We start from the raw sequence: 17,913 nt of genomic DNA on the forward strand, positions 1-17,913 counted from the left end.
CTGTGCACACAGGAATAAATCACTGTCCATTTAGAACTGATTAGCCAACATTTTAAAATGACTCCTAATGTCAAATATTAAAATATTGTGTATAATTGTAACTTATGGCAGGCAGCATTACACTGTCGGCAGTTAGCAGACTGGATTTAACACAACACAAGTGCGTTACTTTAATAGGGGACACACTGTTTTTTCTACCACAGCGTGTTGCCGAGGTCCACCACAGGTGCCACCACAAGTGCCACTATATTCATCATACTCTCTAAGAGTTTCTCTTTGGTAGTTTTCCAACCCCATGTGATAACCGATATTCACATCAAAGGGTGTTTTTAATCATGCAAATCCCAGAGTTCAATTCCAGTTAGCAAACCACTAATGAGCTAGTTGTAGTAGTAGTAGGTCAACTTCTTACTTGCTACTGCTAGAATATGTTGATAATGTGATTTAGATAGCTACTTAAAAAGTAAAAGTGTGTTCTGGCCGTCAGCCTCGCTGTTAACCACTGTCTCTTCTCTTCTGCATTTCACATACAGTACTTTATTTCCTGCGCATGCATACATAATTTCCTGTGCTACCACAGGAAATGATTTCACTGTTTATTAATGAGATATCAATGTTTACAGATTTATTTTTCTAGCTGACTTAAAAGGACAAGTGCCTATAGAATATCCTTTTTAAAGAGAAAAGAAAAATGGAGGGGAAAAGGTGGATAGGCCAGGGTTGGTAGCTGGGTATGCCAGTAGTTATACTTTGATTACACTACTGAAATTAATGTGCAAAGCCTAATGTTTACTGTGTGTTGACTGTCTTTTCTTATTGTTCTCACAATTACCTTACGGACATTACCAGAATCACTCCTTACTTGTACTTTCTCATTCGATTTCTGTCTTTCCTCCTCTAGTGCGGCAGGAGTATTATTGCAGGTGAAGATGAATGTCAGACGCCACCTCAAAGAAAAAAACACCATCCCCAAGATCTTTGCTGAGACTGTGCGTCGCTATGGGGATAAAACCGCTCTGATCTTCGAGGGTACTGGAGAGACAGAGAAGTGGACGTTTAACCAGTTGGATGAATACTCGAACAAAGTGGCCAACCTGCTACTGGAAAGAGGGTTTCAGGTAAACGTTTGATTTATAAAGCAAAAAAAGAAAAGAAAAAATGTTTTGTCAAGAATTGTTGTGGAACCATATTTGGTTATAATCAAACTGTTGTACAATTTACAGTCAACGGTAACTTACTTAACAATTTACTAGTAAACATCATGGTACTGCAAATATAAGGTATGCGTGTGACATCATCATCATACCCGGAAGTTATGCGGGAACGCCAAAATGTCAAAAGAAAAAAAAGAAAAAAAGAAACGTTGTGGCCTTGACAGCCCATACATCCAATCAGAAAAGTCCTATCTGATTGCATTAAACAACGTTAAACTCACTTTGCTACTCGATTTGCCATTCACTTTATGCATGCACAAATTGCACATACCCTCTATAATAAGTGCAGTGCCATGATGCAATATAGGGCTGATAACTTAAACCTCCATGCTCATTATGCTCTCCCAGGGAAGCCCCTTGTTGTCAGGTGAAAAAAAGGAGCTGGGGTTTATTCATCTTTGTATTGGAGGAGGCACATCATGGTAGTTCTACAGCTTCCCCAGACCAACAGTGAAAGATCATGGCAGTGACAGGGACCACAGTACACATTGGGAATTGGCAAAGATGAGATTGAAATTGCAAAAAAGTAAGGGAAAAGGGCAAGGGGTAATGGGGTTAGAGTGTAATGATGTCTTCATTACACTCTAACCCCATTACTCCGCTAAGATGGTACATTAGCAGATCCAGTAAATGCTCTTACTGTAGCAACTGAGCTACAATTGGGGAATTCAGGCCTAGAATTATTGAATGCTTTAACCAGTGAAAAATAGCAGATATACAAGCTCACAGCGCGGCACCGAGTGCCGCGCTGCGAGCTTGTAGATCTGCTATTTTTGAAAAAGTCGTGAAAATGTGTGCAAATCTTTGAATATATGTATTTTCAAAGCGAACGTTTGTAACTCAAATGTTGCTTCTGGGTGGTCCCTGGAACTAGATATTTTGAGATGGGGGTCCGTGGCCAAATTAATATCAGTTTGGGGGTCCTTCACATGAAAAGGTTTGAGAACCACTGACATAGTAGTCTCTCAAGAACAGACTAACTGAGCTCCAGTTAAGTGAAAAGGACCTTTTCTTTGACGATGGCTGGCCAGATTGCTGACATAGGAAAATTGATTTTTCAAAAAACCTTAGAAGGATTCAAAAGACACTTATAGAATCGTGTCAAAATTCAAATTTTCATGATTTTTCAAAATCGTATGACGTAATCGCCGTTGCGGTCCAAACCGTTAAACAACCAGCCGTCGGCGATGGTGTCCCACCCCCTTTTTTGAACGCCCCTTTTGATTGGACGCGTCTCTACGCACTACGCAGCAGGTGTTGTAGCCGCTACGTGGAAAGCTAGCTCCTGCCCTAGTAGAGACGGCTGCGACGGCGCCAGGTTGATCTATCGAGCGCTGATCATTTCCGGTTGCCGTTGTCAGTACAAAGCTTAATTAGCCTATTATGACAACTACAAGTGCAGACGAACACAGTAAGTAAAGACAGGACAGTGTAGAGGCATGGTAGGATGGAGGAGGACTGAATAGAACCCTGGCATCCTTTTAGGCGGGTGTAGGATGGTGATGAAGTGATGTCAGAAGAGGTGAGTCTGAAGCGGGCGACAAACTCTGCTGTCCTGACTGAGGGCAGAGTTTATTTCACTGCTTGGGAGCCAGGAGGGAAAAGAATCTAGGTTGCCTGGAGCGTTGGCAAGGTTGTGGTAGGGAACAGGGGGATAAATGACCAATAGTGGCTGATTACAGACAGCGGGAGAGCATGTATCGTTGGATCATGGCCGATAGGGTTGTTGGGTAGGGATTGGCTGCCTTTTTAGATCATCACCAGTGTTTGGAATTGTTAGTGAGTATAGTTGCTATTTGACCCTACACCGCTTTTGTATATTTCATCACAAAAGTGTTGAAAACTCACTAAAAATAAGCACTTGTAGCAATGGTTTTCCCTAGATGGCAAGCAAAGAAATTGCTGGTTATAAAAAGGACAATTTATTTTGGGATTATTTGAAATAATTGATTGATTGAGTTATTGCCTCATTCGATCGATTCCAGTATTTGTGTTAGTGTTATGGAATTATGTGATATAACACTCTTTTGTTGCTTCAAGATTCAAGTGGTCAATAAGAGAGTAACTTGTGAAATGTACTAGTCAGGGCTATATCTGTAAGAATGTTCCATGGTGCAATATATAGGGTCAGGATGAATTAATAGACAGCAGGTGACACCGGGCTCTCAGATATGCCCATATGAAGAAAGCATGACCAAATAGACACATAGGTTATTCTGGTACTGATATCTGATTGGAAGACGGCAGGGCATTGTTCTGGGAGAAAAGGTGGTGAACTTTCACCTATAAGTGTCTGTCACACTTGAATCAAATCAGCTGACATCGCCAACTGTCCTTGGACTCGCCTTTGCACTGCTCTGTAAATAAACTATGATTAATCTACCAGGCATGTCTGTCTGAGGTCTTTTCCTCAAATGACATTTGCTCACATTTGTCACACCTTTAATTTGAAAAAGGATGAGGAATCAATCAGTTTGATGAAAAATGGCATTAAGATATTATCAGCTTTCAGCTACCACTGGAGAATTGCCAAAGACAGTCAGTCAGACTGGATAAAATATTCCTTTTTATCTTACTATACTGATAGTGACTAATCTTAACTTGATTAAACCACTCCCAAACCCATGTCTTAACAGTTACCTAACCTGAACCTCCGGTACAAGCTATAACCTTGTAATTGCCCTTGACCAACCAAGGGGCATAAATCAGGGTGGGTCCTATGGCTGAATATCTTTATCCACTGTATCTAAACAAGAGTTTCTTTTCCAGGACGGAGATGTGGTGGCCCTGTTCATGGAGAACAGGAACCAGTATGTGGGCCTGTGGCTGGGCATGGCCAAGATCGGAGTGGAGGCAGCCCTCATCAACTTCAACTTGAGACTGGAGGCGTTAGTCCACTGTGTGAACATCTCCAATGCCAAGGCTGTGGTGTTTGGATCAGAGCTTACTGATGGTAAGAGTGAGAGTTCTTCTTCACACCAGTGGCTCTCAAACCTTTTCATGTCAAGGACCCCCAAATTAACACTCATTAGCCTGGTGACCCCCCATTTGAAGAGATACGCCAGTGACCCCCAGAAGAGACTTTTTTAAGGCTCTACCAGGGATTCTCAACCATTTTAATTTCAAGGACCCCCATTTAATGGAATTGATGTCGCTGGGACCTCAATTTATATTGTAAGATCAATATTAATGTAACTCTGAGAGTGTATATATAGGGGTACTGTAAGGGGTGTTGTATTTACTCCCAACCCATAGAAATTGTTCCGCGCCCCCACATACAAGTCCCGACCCACTGTTCGGGAAATAGTGGCAGTTTTATTGTTGTCATGGTAAGCTGCAGACCAAACAACATATGTGGTTCGGCATCAAGCCTTAATCAGCGGTGTGTGTGTGATGAGTGAGGATTCACTTGGAGTACATACAGTACATGTATCCCATTTCTTGTCACTATTTTATGTTCCTAATACCCTACAGTATGTCAAAAGAGTTAAAAGTTACATGCTGCGAGGAAGGACTCACACACATAGAGAACAAAAGGTTCAAACTACTCTAACTGTGTGGATTTTGAACACTTGGAATGCCATAATCTTTAATCAAACTAATGTAGATTACTGCCAAGGCTAATGTAGTGTTTTTACCAGATTATCGAGGGCTCCATGAACACACCATGTGTCCCGGTCACGGGAGACAGCCATCTTTTCCTTCACGCGGAAAAGAAAAAGATACAACCGCGATGATCAGGGCGTAAGTTATGGTTCATAGACACCAGGTCGTTTTGACCAAACATGCGATCTGGGAAAATAACCAATTTTTCTGCAGTCATGATGAATACAAATCCATCCACTTGTATTAGGATATCCTGACTACATTATTTTGCGTGGCTTCATGGGAGGCTTCATCACTCACGCCCGCAGTAGAGCACACTAAGACGCCTGTGAACTTCTTAAGGGTCCCGCGGCACTCCAGGGGTGGAAACGCGAAGGCATTCCTGGACGTCTTAGGCATCCAATGTGTTAAATGTTTTTATTTGATATGTTACAGGGCAGCAGTTACATGGTGCAAAGGTGCATAGATTAAAAAGTACAAATGTTTCAGTCCATGTTGTACTTTGCACTGAGGACATTTCAACACCTGTCATACACACGCCTACTCTAGATATTAAAGGCTATTATAAGTCTACCAACGTACGTGTGTGACGTGTGTGTGTGTGTGTGAGAGAGAGAAATTGGGGAAGTGTTAGCGAATGAACGAGAGAAAGAGACACACGTTATGTTATGATGAAGTTAGTTTTGTAACTTTAGAATGATCTTTTTGACAATAACTGAACGGGTTATACAACTTTTGCATGCTCAACTTAAAGGAGTTCACCCCCAAAACAACTTTTTTTCTATTGATTACTCACGCCATGGAGACTTGAGTTCAATAATATTTTTTTGTATTTGTCACATTGCTAAGACAAAAATGTGTTTTTAGTCAGTTTACCCCCACTGATTCTGGATGGGGACCCAAATGCATTCGGGTCCCCATCCGGAATCCATGGGGGTACATTTATTGTTATCAAATTATTGTCTTAGAAATGCAACAAAAACTAAAAAATATTATTGAACTCAAGTCTCCATAGCATGAGTAATCAATAGAAAAAAAGTCATTTTGGGGGTGAACTACTCCTTTAACTTGGATTGTTAGTTGTTACAGTATGTCACTCAGTGAAGAAAAAGCTTCAATACCAGTGAACGGGTAAAGGAAGCGGTCATCTCTGGATGCATATAATACTTTTCTGTACAAACAATACTGACTGGAATTTGGTTGCCCCACTACCAAACTGAACACAGTGGTATTCTCAAAGGTGATACGTTTTCAGATTACAGATACAGTATCTACAACAGTACATGTTTACAGTTAAAAGTTACCTTAGGGCCAGACCACCATGGGTGACCAGTGACAGACGAACCCATATCTAGTGAATGGCTGTGGAACCAGCCTTTTTATATCTGAATCTGAATCCTGATGAACTACTAGTGAATGACTTTGCTCATTTGCGGCCTCATTCTTTTTGGCAAGCGCCACCATTGTGCTACTATGGAGTACAGGCATTAGACTCGTACCGTGATGTGTAATTTCCTCCAGGTGTGTTTTTTTTTTTTTTCTTCTTTTTTTTATCTTTAGAAGGCTCACCTCTGGCTTATTCATCTTAAATCTGTATTTTTTGTGTTTGTTTTAACTGGGGATCTTGACACGGATGGAATCAGTCAAATCGATTACGTTGCTTATTTACCGGTGGCCCTTGCTATGTTTAATTTGTTTCAACTGAAATGGGCTTTGCAACTGATCAATGATTAATAGAAAAAGAAGAAGAGAAAAACAAATCCCCAAAGTGAAAAACCTAATTTCTCTCTCTCCTGCTCACGGTGTCCATGGTGCTGAAAGCTACAATGCATAAAGAAAGGGATCGTTATTATTGTGTAGCTTACGGTAAGGGTTCCCTTATTTCAGGCTATGACCCTGCCTGTCAAGTAATATTTGACAATTTGGCCAATTTAGTATTAAAAAGATCTTAAAAGTCCTTAAATTGGAACTTTAGAGATACTACAGTATATGTTGGTTAGTTTACTGTTGAGTCAGAAAACAATGTTGCACATTAAGCTATTCATTCCCCAGTTTGGGAACCACTGGCCTATGGTACATGATTTACAAACTATTCTTAGTAGAAGGATGAGACTGCATTTAAAGGTTTAAGCTGTCTTGTGCCATTTATGCACATTTCTTGTCATGCCTGCGCAATCTAGCCTATCATAGCCTATGTCGAAAATTAGTGTTTGCTAGGCTTAAGCTGGGTTCAAACCTGAAGCTATTTCTTCTATGCTAGTCGCTTCTATCGCTTCACTTTGGTCGTGCAGGTCCGCGTTGGTCCCAACACCAAACACAAAAACATGTCCGTGTCTCCGGACAACATCAACGCTGATTGGCAGTCAGTGGGGGTGAAGCGAAGGTCGCTTCAGTTGGATTTTTCCAAGTGGAGCGATGATACGAGGCGACCGTTCCCGCCGTTCGCGCCGCCCATTTCGGATGGTACGCGCCGCACTTGTTCGTGCCGTGCGCAGTCGCGCGTCATCTCGTCTTTGCGTTGACTTTGTATGTAATCGCGCTGCTCGAACCATCCAGGTTTGGACGCAGCTTTATATATATTAATTAGTGCTGTCCAACGATTAAATATTTTAATCGCGATTAATCACATGATTTAGCTAGTTAATCGCGCGATTAATCGCAAATAAGTCATCAACTTTTATCAGTTCACAATGTAACTTAGAGGGATATCTTTCAAGTCTTTCGTGGCCCTATTAACTTGGGAGTGGAAAAATATGCTGGCTTTATGTGAAAGTATGTTAATCTTTTATTCAAAATCAATTAAAAACCCAAATAAATCATAATGGTTTTGCATTAAACAGACTGCAGCTGATGGTATAAGGATCTACTTAATTTACTTAATCTGATTACTGTTGTGTCCACCTTTATACTTTAATTATATTGTATATCAACAGAGATGGACCTTGTAGCCAAAATAGCCAATATTGTAACCAATGTTTGACCATTTTAGTGAATTACTTGTGAGACAATTAGAGATATTAATAAACTAATTAAATTGTCACTTTATAAATGTGCAGATCCTCTATAGGCTATGTATGTTGGATTGTTTACTCTTGAGTGAGAAAACAATATTGCACATTAAGCTAATCATCCGGAGACCTCCCCAAATAATAGTTGAGATAATAATGTTGAGAAACAGTGTCCAAAGGCCAAATGGCTATAATATATAAATATGCGATTAATTGCGATTAAAATAATTAATCGCGATTAACATAATGGTGAGTTAATCGCGATTAATTTAGTTAACTCGCACAGCACTAATATTAATGCATGTTAGGTGACCTTGCCACACACCTTTAGCCTTTGCTGAATCGATGCCACTGTTTACAGCATGGGACACCTTGAAATGTTTGGGTGAAATTAAAGTATACCAACAGACATGCCTGAGTCCAGACAAAACTATACCTCTTGGATATACTTCTGTATGGAATCCACATTTGGTGATAGTTTGGTTCCAGATTTAAATATTACTTTTTTATCCTTTTTTTTTTAATCATTGACTGTACAACTTATAATAAATTGAGGACAATAGTGATTATCATTCACATTATTCACAGTATATATATGTCTATATATTATATATATATATATATATATATATATATATATATATATATATATATATATATATATATATATATAGTGTGTGTGTGTGTGTGTGTGTGTGTGTGTGTGTGTGTGTGTGTGTGTGTGTGTGTGTGTGTGTGTGTGTGTGTGTGTGTGTGTGTGTGTGTGTGTGTGTAAATAATAATAATAATACAACCGTAAAAATATTTTTAAACAGAGTGCAAAAAAGAGCATCGTCATCAATTTATCGCATCGTCAACCATGTATCGGGATGCGTATCGTATCATTGTATGTATAGCACCTACAATTCATTTGGGCCCTGACCCAATCTCAACTATGACTTGACAACTGTAAAGAAAGAATGTCTTAGGATTGATGTCACAGACTTTGTACCGCATCCTATATTTGTCATGTGGTTTATGTCCATAAGTAATTGGAAACGCAGCCTCCTTGCTTCTGAGCAAGCCAATGCCAGTCAGCAGCCTTAGCACTGAGCCAGCATAGTGAAAGGCTTTTACATTAAGGAAAACTGTCTATTTGCCCACCCCTCTCTCTCTCTTTCTTTCTATCTCTTTCTCTCTCTCTCTCTCTCTCTCTCTCTCTCTCTCTCTCGCTCTCTTGTGTTGTGAAGCAAGGACCTCCTAGGCCAGGGGTCTTCAACAGGGGGTCCGGGACCCCTAGGGGGTCCTCAGAGTTACTACAGGGGGTCCTCCAAATCTTTGTGTGATAGAAACATTTTTTTCTCCTTTTTTATATTAACCACCTGAACCTTAGCATTCATATTCTGAGAACTTTAGCCAGAAATAGCAGATCTACAATCTCACAACGCCTCGCAGCGCGAGGCGTTGTGAGCTTGTAGATCGGCTATTTTGGGCAAAGAGGTTTGGTTTAGAGGGGGAAAAAAGAGCAGTCTAAGAACAGAGTGAAAGGTATCGACGGTTCAAGTGGTTAGATATCTGATAACACAAATTGACATGAAACCAAAAAACCTTGATGATTGTGCTGTCAAACAATGAAACTATATGCAATCTCTGAAAAGGTAGTGGGGGTCCCTGCTTCATCTCTCTCTCAACTAAGGGGTCCTTGACCTGAAAACGTTGAAGACCCCTATCCTAGGCCTTCTAGCCTGCCAAATAACCAATTTTAAAGCAATATGTTATGTCTACCAAATCTGTGCATATAATTCAGCGCTGTGTGTTTCAGAGTTCAATCGATTGTCCATTTGTCCAATGTGTGGCCCTTTTTTGTGTGTGTTTCTTTTTTTGAACTATGATCTAATGTGGAGGATGTGGTCTCAATTTCACCCTTGTCTCTTCGTGCACACCGGGCAGACTGTCAGTCTGTCTGTTTATTTAATTCCTTCTCTCTGTCGCGCTTCATAGGGCTGTCAAGATTATCAGACGATTAATTGTCACTCAAATGATTTGCGATTAACCATTTAATTGTGTTTTTGTCTTTGACAATTACATTTCTGTTCAGCTTTTAGGCTTTGAAGTTGCCCATGGAAGATATGACACATACTGTAACCTAAATATACAAAGAAATGACTGACATATTTGACAACTTAAAAAAAGAAAATTGATAGTGGAAATAGCCGATCTACAAGCTCACGTTATGAGCTTGTAGATCTGCTATTTCCACTATTTTTGAAAATGTTTGAAAATATATGAACATTTTCAACATGGAAACGATTATGACGATTATGACAAAATAATTGCGATTATGACAAAATAATGGCGATTTTGACAGAATAATTGTGATTATGTCAAATAGTTGTGTTTAGACGATCATGTAATAATTGTGACAGGCATAGTGCTTCACCTCTCTCCCCGGTGACTTCTCATCACCCTTTCTGTCCTAGCAGTTTGATCTTGGTCTCACCTTCTCTCTCTCTCTCTCTCTCTCTCTCTCTCTCTCTCTCTCTCTCTCTCTCTCTCTCTCTCTCTCTCTCTCTCTCTCTCACATCATTCTCTTTGTTGTTTATGGCATGTTTATGACACTATCCTCTCAGACTTCATACATCTCCACAATCTTCCTTTTCCTTCACCCCTGTGTCCCCAACTAACCCTTTTGCGTTCTCTTCTCTACCCATCCCCTTTCTCCCTTCCTAACCTTAATAAGACCCTTAACTTAACCTAATATCAAGCAGGAGACCCACTGTGCATTATCAACCATGTCAAACATCATCCTTAACCTAAACCTTACTTCCTTTTTGTAAGTTAAAATGGGAAAATGTAGCTGAATTTTCACCAAATGTTTGTCTATTTTTTGCGGAATGTTTGTCTATTACCCCTGTTATTTTGACATGCCCAGAATGGGCTGCTAGGGTTCATGGGGTTTCAAAGTGGCAACTGTTCTGTTTTATTCTATTTGTCTAGGTCTGTCACAATTATTACATAATTGTCTAATCGCAATTATTTGACATAATCACAGTTATTTTGTCATGATCATTTCCATGTTGAAAAATATTCATATATCTTCATATCTACAAGCTATCGCAAGGCGTTGTGAGCATGTAGATGGACTATTTACAGTATCAATGTTCTTTATAAAGTATAATATGTCAGTCATTTCTTTGTATATTTAAGTTATGTGTCGTATCTGCCATGTGCAACTTCAAAGCCTAAAAAAACAAACAGAAATGTAATTGTCAACAGCAAAAAAACACAATTAAATCGTTAATCGCAATTATTTGAGTGACAATTAATCGTCATGTAAAATGTCATAATCGTGACGGCCCTATGTTTGTCTCCCTCCCGCAGCGATCTGTGAGATCCATAGCTCCATGGGGACGACCGTTCAGATGTTCTGCTCTGGGGACTGGGATGCCAAACGGGTTCCACAGGGAACCGAGTGCCTAGAAACCCTGCTGGAGGCCAGCCCAACCCATCTGCCCAGCCGGCCAGACCGCTGCTTCTTAGGTGAGAGCTCCTGTCTGATGTAGGGATGGGACGATACCATGTATAGTATACTCCTAATACTGTATGTTGGTCTGTTTACTGTTGAGTGAAACAATGTTAACATTGTGCTTAATATCTGGGGACCCCCCCAAAATAATTTGTGGACCCCCCCTGGGGGTCCCGACCCCCAGGTTGAGAACCACTGTTCTAAATCAGTGGTTTTCAAACATTTTAATGTCAAGGACACCCAAAGTTACATGTGTTTGCCACGGACCCCCATCTCAAAATATGTTGTTCCAGGGAGCACCCATAAGCAAATATTTGAAGTTACAAATGTTATTAAAAAATATATTCAAAGACTTGCAAAAAGAAATCACGATTTTTCAAAAATATCAGATCTACAGGCTCGCAGTGCGGCACTCGGTGCCGCGCTGTGAGCTTGTATATCTGATATTTTTCAATAGTTAAAGCATTAAATAATTCTAGGCCTAAGAAGATGCCTTTTGAAACAAACCAACAGTTAGTGTGGGCTGCCACATCAAGGCAGCGTGGCAAGTTAAAGTTTGCAAACCATGGACCGTTTGAGGTCACTGTCAATGCATCTGTTCATTCTGTTGGCCAGTTTGCCTTTATTTTCAGTGGAAAATGTTGGTATAGTTGTCTTTAACTAAGTCTAAAATAGTATTCAGTGTGAAAGCATGTAAGGGGAGGTTTAAACATATTGGTTTGGGCAAGTGAAGAAACGTCGTTTATTTTTATTTTATTTTTTCCTGCTAAGTTTGTATGGAGAATCCTTAATGAAGCATGCAGCATATTATGCAGTTAGATGTTAAGAGTTTTTGTGTCCAACCTCACAGTGACCTCCATTGGCTGTTCTAAGTAATTGGTATTATCACTTGTTAACTTTGTCTGTGGCTGGAAATGCTTTAGTATACTATACACAGTACAGGAGGAAAGCGATATTTATTTTGTTAATCTGCAATCACTGTGTCAGAAGCTAAATTGGCCAAGTTGCATTTGCTGATGAAATATATATTTGCTCATGACTTTGACTTTGCACACACAAAGAATTAAAACGTAGTGCCAGAGAGAAATGCCAAACATTATTTTGTAATACAAATTACCACAGATTTGTGCTTTGCAGAAAGTGTTCCAATTGTATTTTCTTAAAGAAATTAACCTTATTTTGAAGTGGTTATATCCAACCGGCCCTGACACATTGCATGCAGAAAGAGATCAGCCAAAAGCTGAAATGGAACAAATTACTCTTCAATCCATGCTTCCTGGTATAATAATGATGTTATTATGATTCATCCAGCATGCTAGCTCATAACAATTTCAATGGTATGCATAGTAGGGGCTTGTTGCCAAGGTGATGTGTGTGTATGAGAGAGAGAGACAGACAGACAGACAGCAAGGGAGATAGTTCACCATCGGTTCATCTTTGACACAGATTAGAGTGCTGTAGGGTTGCACAATCAAGGCTAAAGTTGACAGAAATTGCCCCTACACAAGCTAGATAGATAGATAGAGATCAAGCTAGCTCAGATAGATAGATGGATACCTTTATTATCCCAAGGGGGAAAATCAGATAATGCGCTGTGCAGATATCCCGACCCATGAACCATTTACACAATCTTTCTTTATATTAAAAACAAAGATAAAGTGTCATAAACACTATCACTATGTCATTGCATTTCGGTAGAGCCTTTCATCAAAGTATTGCACCTTGACCCCTTAAAGGAGTAGTTCACCCCCAAAATGACTTTTTTTCTATTGATTACTCAGGCCATGGAGAGTAGAGTTCAATCATATTTTTTGGTTTTTGTCACATTCCTAAGACTAAAATGTGATAACAATAAATGTACCCCCATTGATTCCGGATGGTGACCCGTTTCGAAACGGGTCACCATCCGGAATCAATGGGGGTAAATTTACTTGAATCGAAATTTTGTCTTAGGAATGTGACAAAAACCAAAAAATATTATTGAACTCTACTCTCCATGGCCTGAGTAATCAATAGAAAAAAAAGTCATTTTGGGGGTGAACTACTCCTTTAAGCCCGTATCAGAGTGTACGGTGGAGACCTATCCACCGCAAATTTGAGGTGGAAAGCTTTCCACCTCAAGTCAGAAAATAAGTGCAGGCCATCATAGTCACAGCCCACGGTGAAGTCCTTCACCCTGTCTAGACCGGTTCAGGTCGACCAATCAGTGAACGGGGTGTAGAGCCTGTCTGTCTGATAGTAAAAACAGAGAGATGTGTTGGGACTCACGGTGGAAAGCTCTCCACCGTGAGGAATGATGTAACGTTGTAGTTTCATGACTCAAAAAGACTCGAAAAGACTACACCGCGGTGTAAAGCCTTCCACCGCGGACCTGACTATGATACAGGCTTTAGCTGAGCTATGATACAGGCTTTAGCTGAGCTATGCCGCGCTATGAGCTTGTAGCGGTATGAGCTTGTAGCGCTATGAGCTTGTAGCGGTATGAGATTGTAGCGGTATGAGCTTGTAGCGATATGAGCTTGTAGCTGCATTTTTCAGGTCTTAATGGGTTAAACACAAAATTATTTTCCATTATTATTTCACTTACACAAATCCAGCATTTCGTATCTCTCTTAGCCTCTTTTCAATACTGTAGCAAATTACTAAAAACCTTTTTTTTTAATCAATTCTCTCACAAAGATCCTGTATTTCCTTCTCTTTTTGTATGCGCCCTCTGCTTTTTGCAAATTGCTCTTTAATCACAATCTAAACTTTCACCATTTTTAATCGATTTACGATATATCGCTGTATGGCTAATAATCTGTAACATCTACTGATACGTGTTTGTGTGTTACAGATCGCCTGTTCTACATCTACACATCAGGGACCACCGGCATGCCTAAAGCTGCTATTGTAGTGCACAGCAGGTACTACCGGATGGCAGCCCTGGTGTACTATGGCTTTGGGATGAAGTCTGAAGATGTGATGTACGACTGCCTTCCACTCTACCACTCGGCAGGTCAGTGTTGATTTCGTCGACTACAACTATGACGAAAATTGTTTGTCGACTACCTTTTTTCACTGTGGAAAATTAAATGAAAACTAAGCTACAATGACTACAACTAAGGCCCCGTATACACGAAAACGATACACTGAATAGTTTACAAAAGGTTCACTGTACAGACGGAATTGTCTCAAGAAATACAAGTGTCCACATGAATCCATTGAGAACGCAACCAAACCACTGAAAATGCTGTAGTACATACGTGTATGCCCAGCCTGTGAATGGCGCCTTAAAGCTGCCACAAAGCACCAAAAGTAGAGAAAAAGAGAGCGATGTTGTTATTTTTTTCCCCTTTGTTTTTGTCATGTTCACTTGTTGCTGACGTTTTTTTCTTGTTGCTGACGTTTTTTTCTAACCCATTTTTGGACACTGCTCCTACAGATTTGCCCTAAAATCACGCAAAGCGGTACACAGTATGTCTAGACTCATGTCATCAAGACCTGACAGTCGCTTATTTCCCGATTAGGGAGTCTCAATGGTATTTTTTATCTTTTATCTTTCTTTTTGTCATGTCCACTTGTTGCTGATGGGGGTAGTGTGGGAGAGAAGAGTACAGTTTGCTGTAAAAGCTCTATTCCACTCAGTAGCACAAACGAAACATGTTTGATGTTGTTATTGGGAAAGGAGGGGGGGCTCGACGCATGCGGGTTAGAGAGAGGTTGTGCTTCAACGTCATAGCTTCAGGAATGATGCTTATTCGGCCGTACATACGGAGACGCGACTGCGCCGTCTTCAGAACGATTCAATCTGGGAGCCGTTTTCAAAGGCGTCCGTCTTCAGGCACCCAAAACGCTGTCTTTGTGTGGCAGAAAGGTCTAAACCAGCACGAAAACACCCACATTCTCGTCTGGACACCGCCTAAGACTGAATATACTGACAATTTCGTTGACAAGTAAAAACTGGACCAAAGATTTCGAGGAGGGACTAGTGGAAAAGAGATCCGGTAGAACTAAGATACACATCATTTTATGTTTGGTTGTGCTCGAAAATAGCCGACCTACAAGATCACAACGCGTCGCGTTGCAAGATCAGCTATTTTCAGCAAAATCAATTGCAGATTTAGTCGACTAAAACTAGACTAAAATGTATACATTTCAGATGACTAAAACATGACTTAAACTAGAATGTTATTCAAAGGACTATGATCAAAACTAAATCAAAATGTGCTGTCAAAATCAACACTGTGTCCAAAAGCTTATGTCTGTCGGCCTGTCTGTCTGTTAACAGAGTTTTGCCTGTTGATAATTGAATAGACATCATATGTTATGTACTGTACTGTATTCCTTGATCGTTCGTTGAATGATCTGTGCTCATGATGGAAATGTCTTGTGGAATGATGATTTCTCTTCCTAGTGAGTTCTAAAACCCCCTGGCCTGCTATATTGTTTTAAAATTCCCCAGTCACTTTTAAAACTCTCTGGTTTATCACATTCCACTGTGACATATATGCTATACTGTGAGTACAATATAAATGAGAGAGAGAGAGGCAGAGAGAGAATAAGCAGGTCAAAAGCAAGCCACTCACGACCGGATCACATTTCTACTGTGCTGGCACAGCAGCACAGCAACTTTGTTCGCATTTTTCCCGAACATCTGTGTCCTTCTGTGTCCTTCCTCTGGCTTTGTTGGCCTATAGCAGGGGTCTTCAACAGGGGGTCGGGGACCCCTAGGGGGTCCTCAGAGTTACTACAGGCGGTCATCCAAATCGTCCAATCCTTTTTATTTTAACAACTTGAACCCTAGTGTCCATATTCTGAGAACTGTAGCCAAAAATAGACGAGATCGTCTATTTTTGGCAAAGTGTAGAGGGGCAAAAGAGCAGACTATGTACGGAGTGAAAGGTCAAGTTTATTGACGGTTCAACTGGTCATATCTGAAAACACAAATTAACATGAATCCAAAATATACTGATGATTGTGCTGTCAAACGATGAAACTATATGGAATCTATGAAAAGGTTTTAAGTGCTATGGCAGGGAGGCCTGGCCTGGCCTGGTCGAGAGAGGGCAGTGTCGGTCAAATGCAGAGGAGATAGAGGAGAGAAAGCAAGGGGAGGGAGGAGGGAGGGGAAGGCATCTGTGGTTGGGAGGGAGGAGAGAATGGAGGAGGAGAGAGTGGAGGGGTTTAGGGTTTTCAGGTTGCGCCGAGTGGTCGCAGTCAGAGGGCGAGTAGGTTTAGAAAAAATAAAAATAAAGCACTTTTCAAAACAAGGTTACAAAGTGCTTTCCAATGCCGGAATAGAATACAGTGCAATGAAATGAGATAAGAGATATAGTAACAGAGTATTTCTGCATTGTGGTATTGGTACAAAATGTGAGTGCTTATTCTTTCTCCATGTTTTCAGGCAACATCGTAGGAATGGGACAGTGTCTAATCCATGGCATGACCGTTGTCATCAGGAAAAAATTCTCCGCCTCACGTTTCTGGGACGACTGTATCAAGCATAACTGCACGGTGAGATGATACCCCTGGCCAGGGTTCCCACGGTCATGAAATTCCTGGAAATATTTTGAAATTAGAAGAATATTTTTCCAGTACTGGAAAAGTTTTGGAATTTTTCAAGGGTCCTGGAAGGTCCTGGAAAAAATAGCTATGCATTGTCTTTGGTTATTGATTTTGTTAATACCTCTGAAATGACAAATTAAACATGGGCCAAATTGTCAAATATTAGAGGCAGAAATTGTGAAAATAGCCGATCTACATGCTCACAACGCCTCGCGTTGCGAGGCGTTGTGAGCATGTAGATCTGCTATTTTCACAATAGAACCGTGTTATGCAAAATTCCTCAACTCTTAGTGCTCGTCGGGGTGTTATCGTGCTGAATTATTGTTATATAGTCCTGGAAATTGGGTTAAATTGGAAAAGATTTGGAAAGGTTTTGGAAATGAATTGGTAAAGATGTGTGGGAACCCTGCAAACCTTTTTAGGCATTGACCCCCAAAATAAACATATTTGAACTACCGGTTTGGTAGTTCCGGCAAAAGTGTTGTCCATTTTGACTACAAAATGACGTAGGGGGTTCCCGCTCCCGACAGCGGATCAAAAGCCCGAAAATTGGAAGCGATCCCAGGCTATCTGTGATGAAATGCTTTAGTAAACTTACTACAGTTGGAAAGCATTATTTATTTCTTTAATCTGCGATCACTGTTTCAGAAGCCAAATGGGCCATGTTGCATTTTGCTGATGAAATCTGACTCTTGACGTTGGGCACGCAAAGAAAGAAAATGTTGTGCCAGAGAGAAATGCCAACAGTTATTTTGTCATACAAATTACCACAGATTTGTGCAACATGTCACGTAGATGTGTGCATTGTACAAATCATGTTAACAACTCTCTCCCAGCCATTTACAATATGCTTGTGCGCCTATACTGCCAGGATTATTATTTTTTTTTCAGTCCTACAATACAACAATCAATGCGCAGAATATAATTGTAAACTGCAGTCTATTTGTATACCACAAGAGTGCGCCAACGACTAAGTGATCAGGCTGACTCATTAGACTGAATGAGAATGACCTGCAGCCTGTGTTTATAATGG

At 40.4% G+C, this 17,913-nt stretch overlaps 1 protein-coding gene across 1 annotated transcript in view; it reads left to right on the plus strand.

Moving 5' to 3' along the window:
• slc27a4 (solute carrier family 27 member 4) overlaps positions 1–17,913 on the plus strand; it is a 39,469-nt gene that overhangs the window by 5,686 nt on the left and 15,870 nt on the right. The window contains exons 3-7 of the mRNA XM_080743234.1: positions 902–1,118; positions 3,984–4,167; positions 11,189–11,347; positions 14,170–14,331; positions 16,720–16,829. Coding sequence (XP_080599360.1) covers positions 902–1,118; positions 3,984–4,167; positions 11,189–11,347; positions 14,170–14,331; positions 16,720–16,829 — 832 coding nt within the window. The remainder of the gene's footprint in view (positions 1–901; positions 1,119–3,983; positions 4,168–11,188; positions 11,348–14,169; positions 14,332–16,719; positions 16,830–17,913) is intronic.

This window comes from Nannobrachium achirus, assembly GCF_963921795.1.
Source record: "Nannobrachium achirus genome assembly, chromosome: 15".
NCBI lineage: Eukaryota > Metazoa > Chordata > Actinopteri > Myctophiformes > Myctophidae > Nannobrachium > Nannobrachium achirus.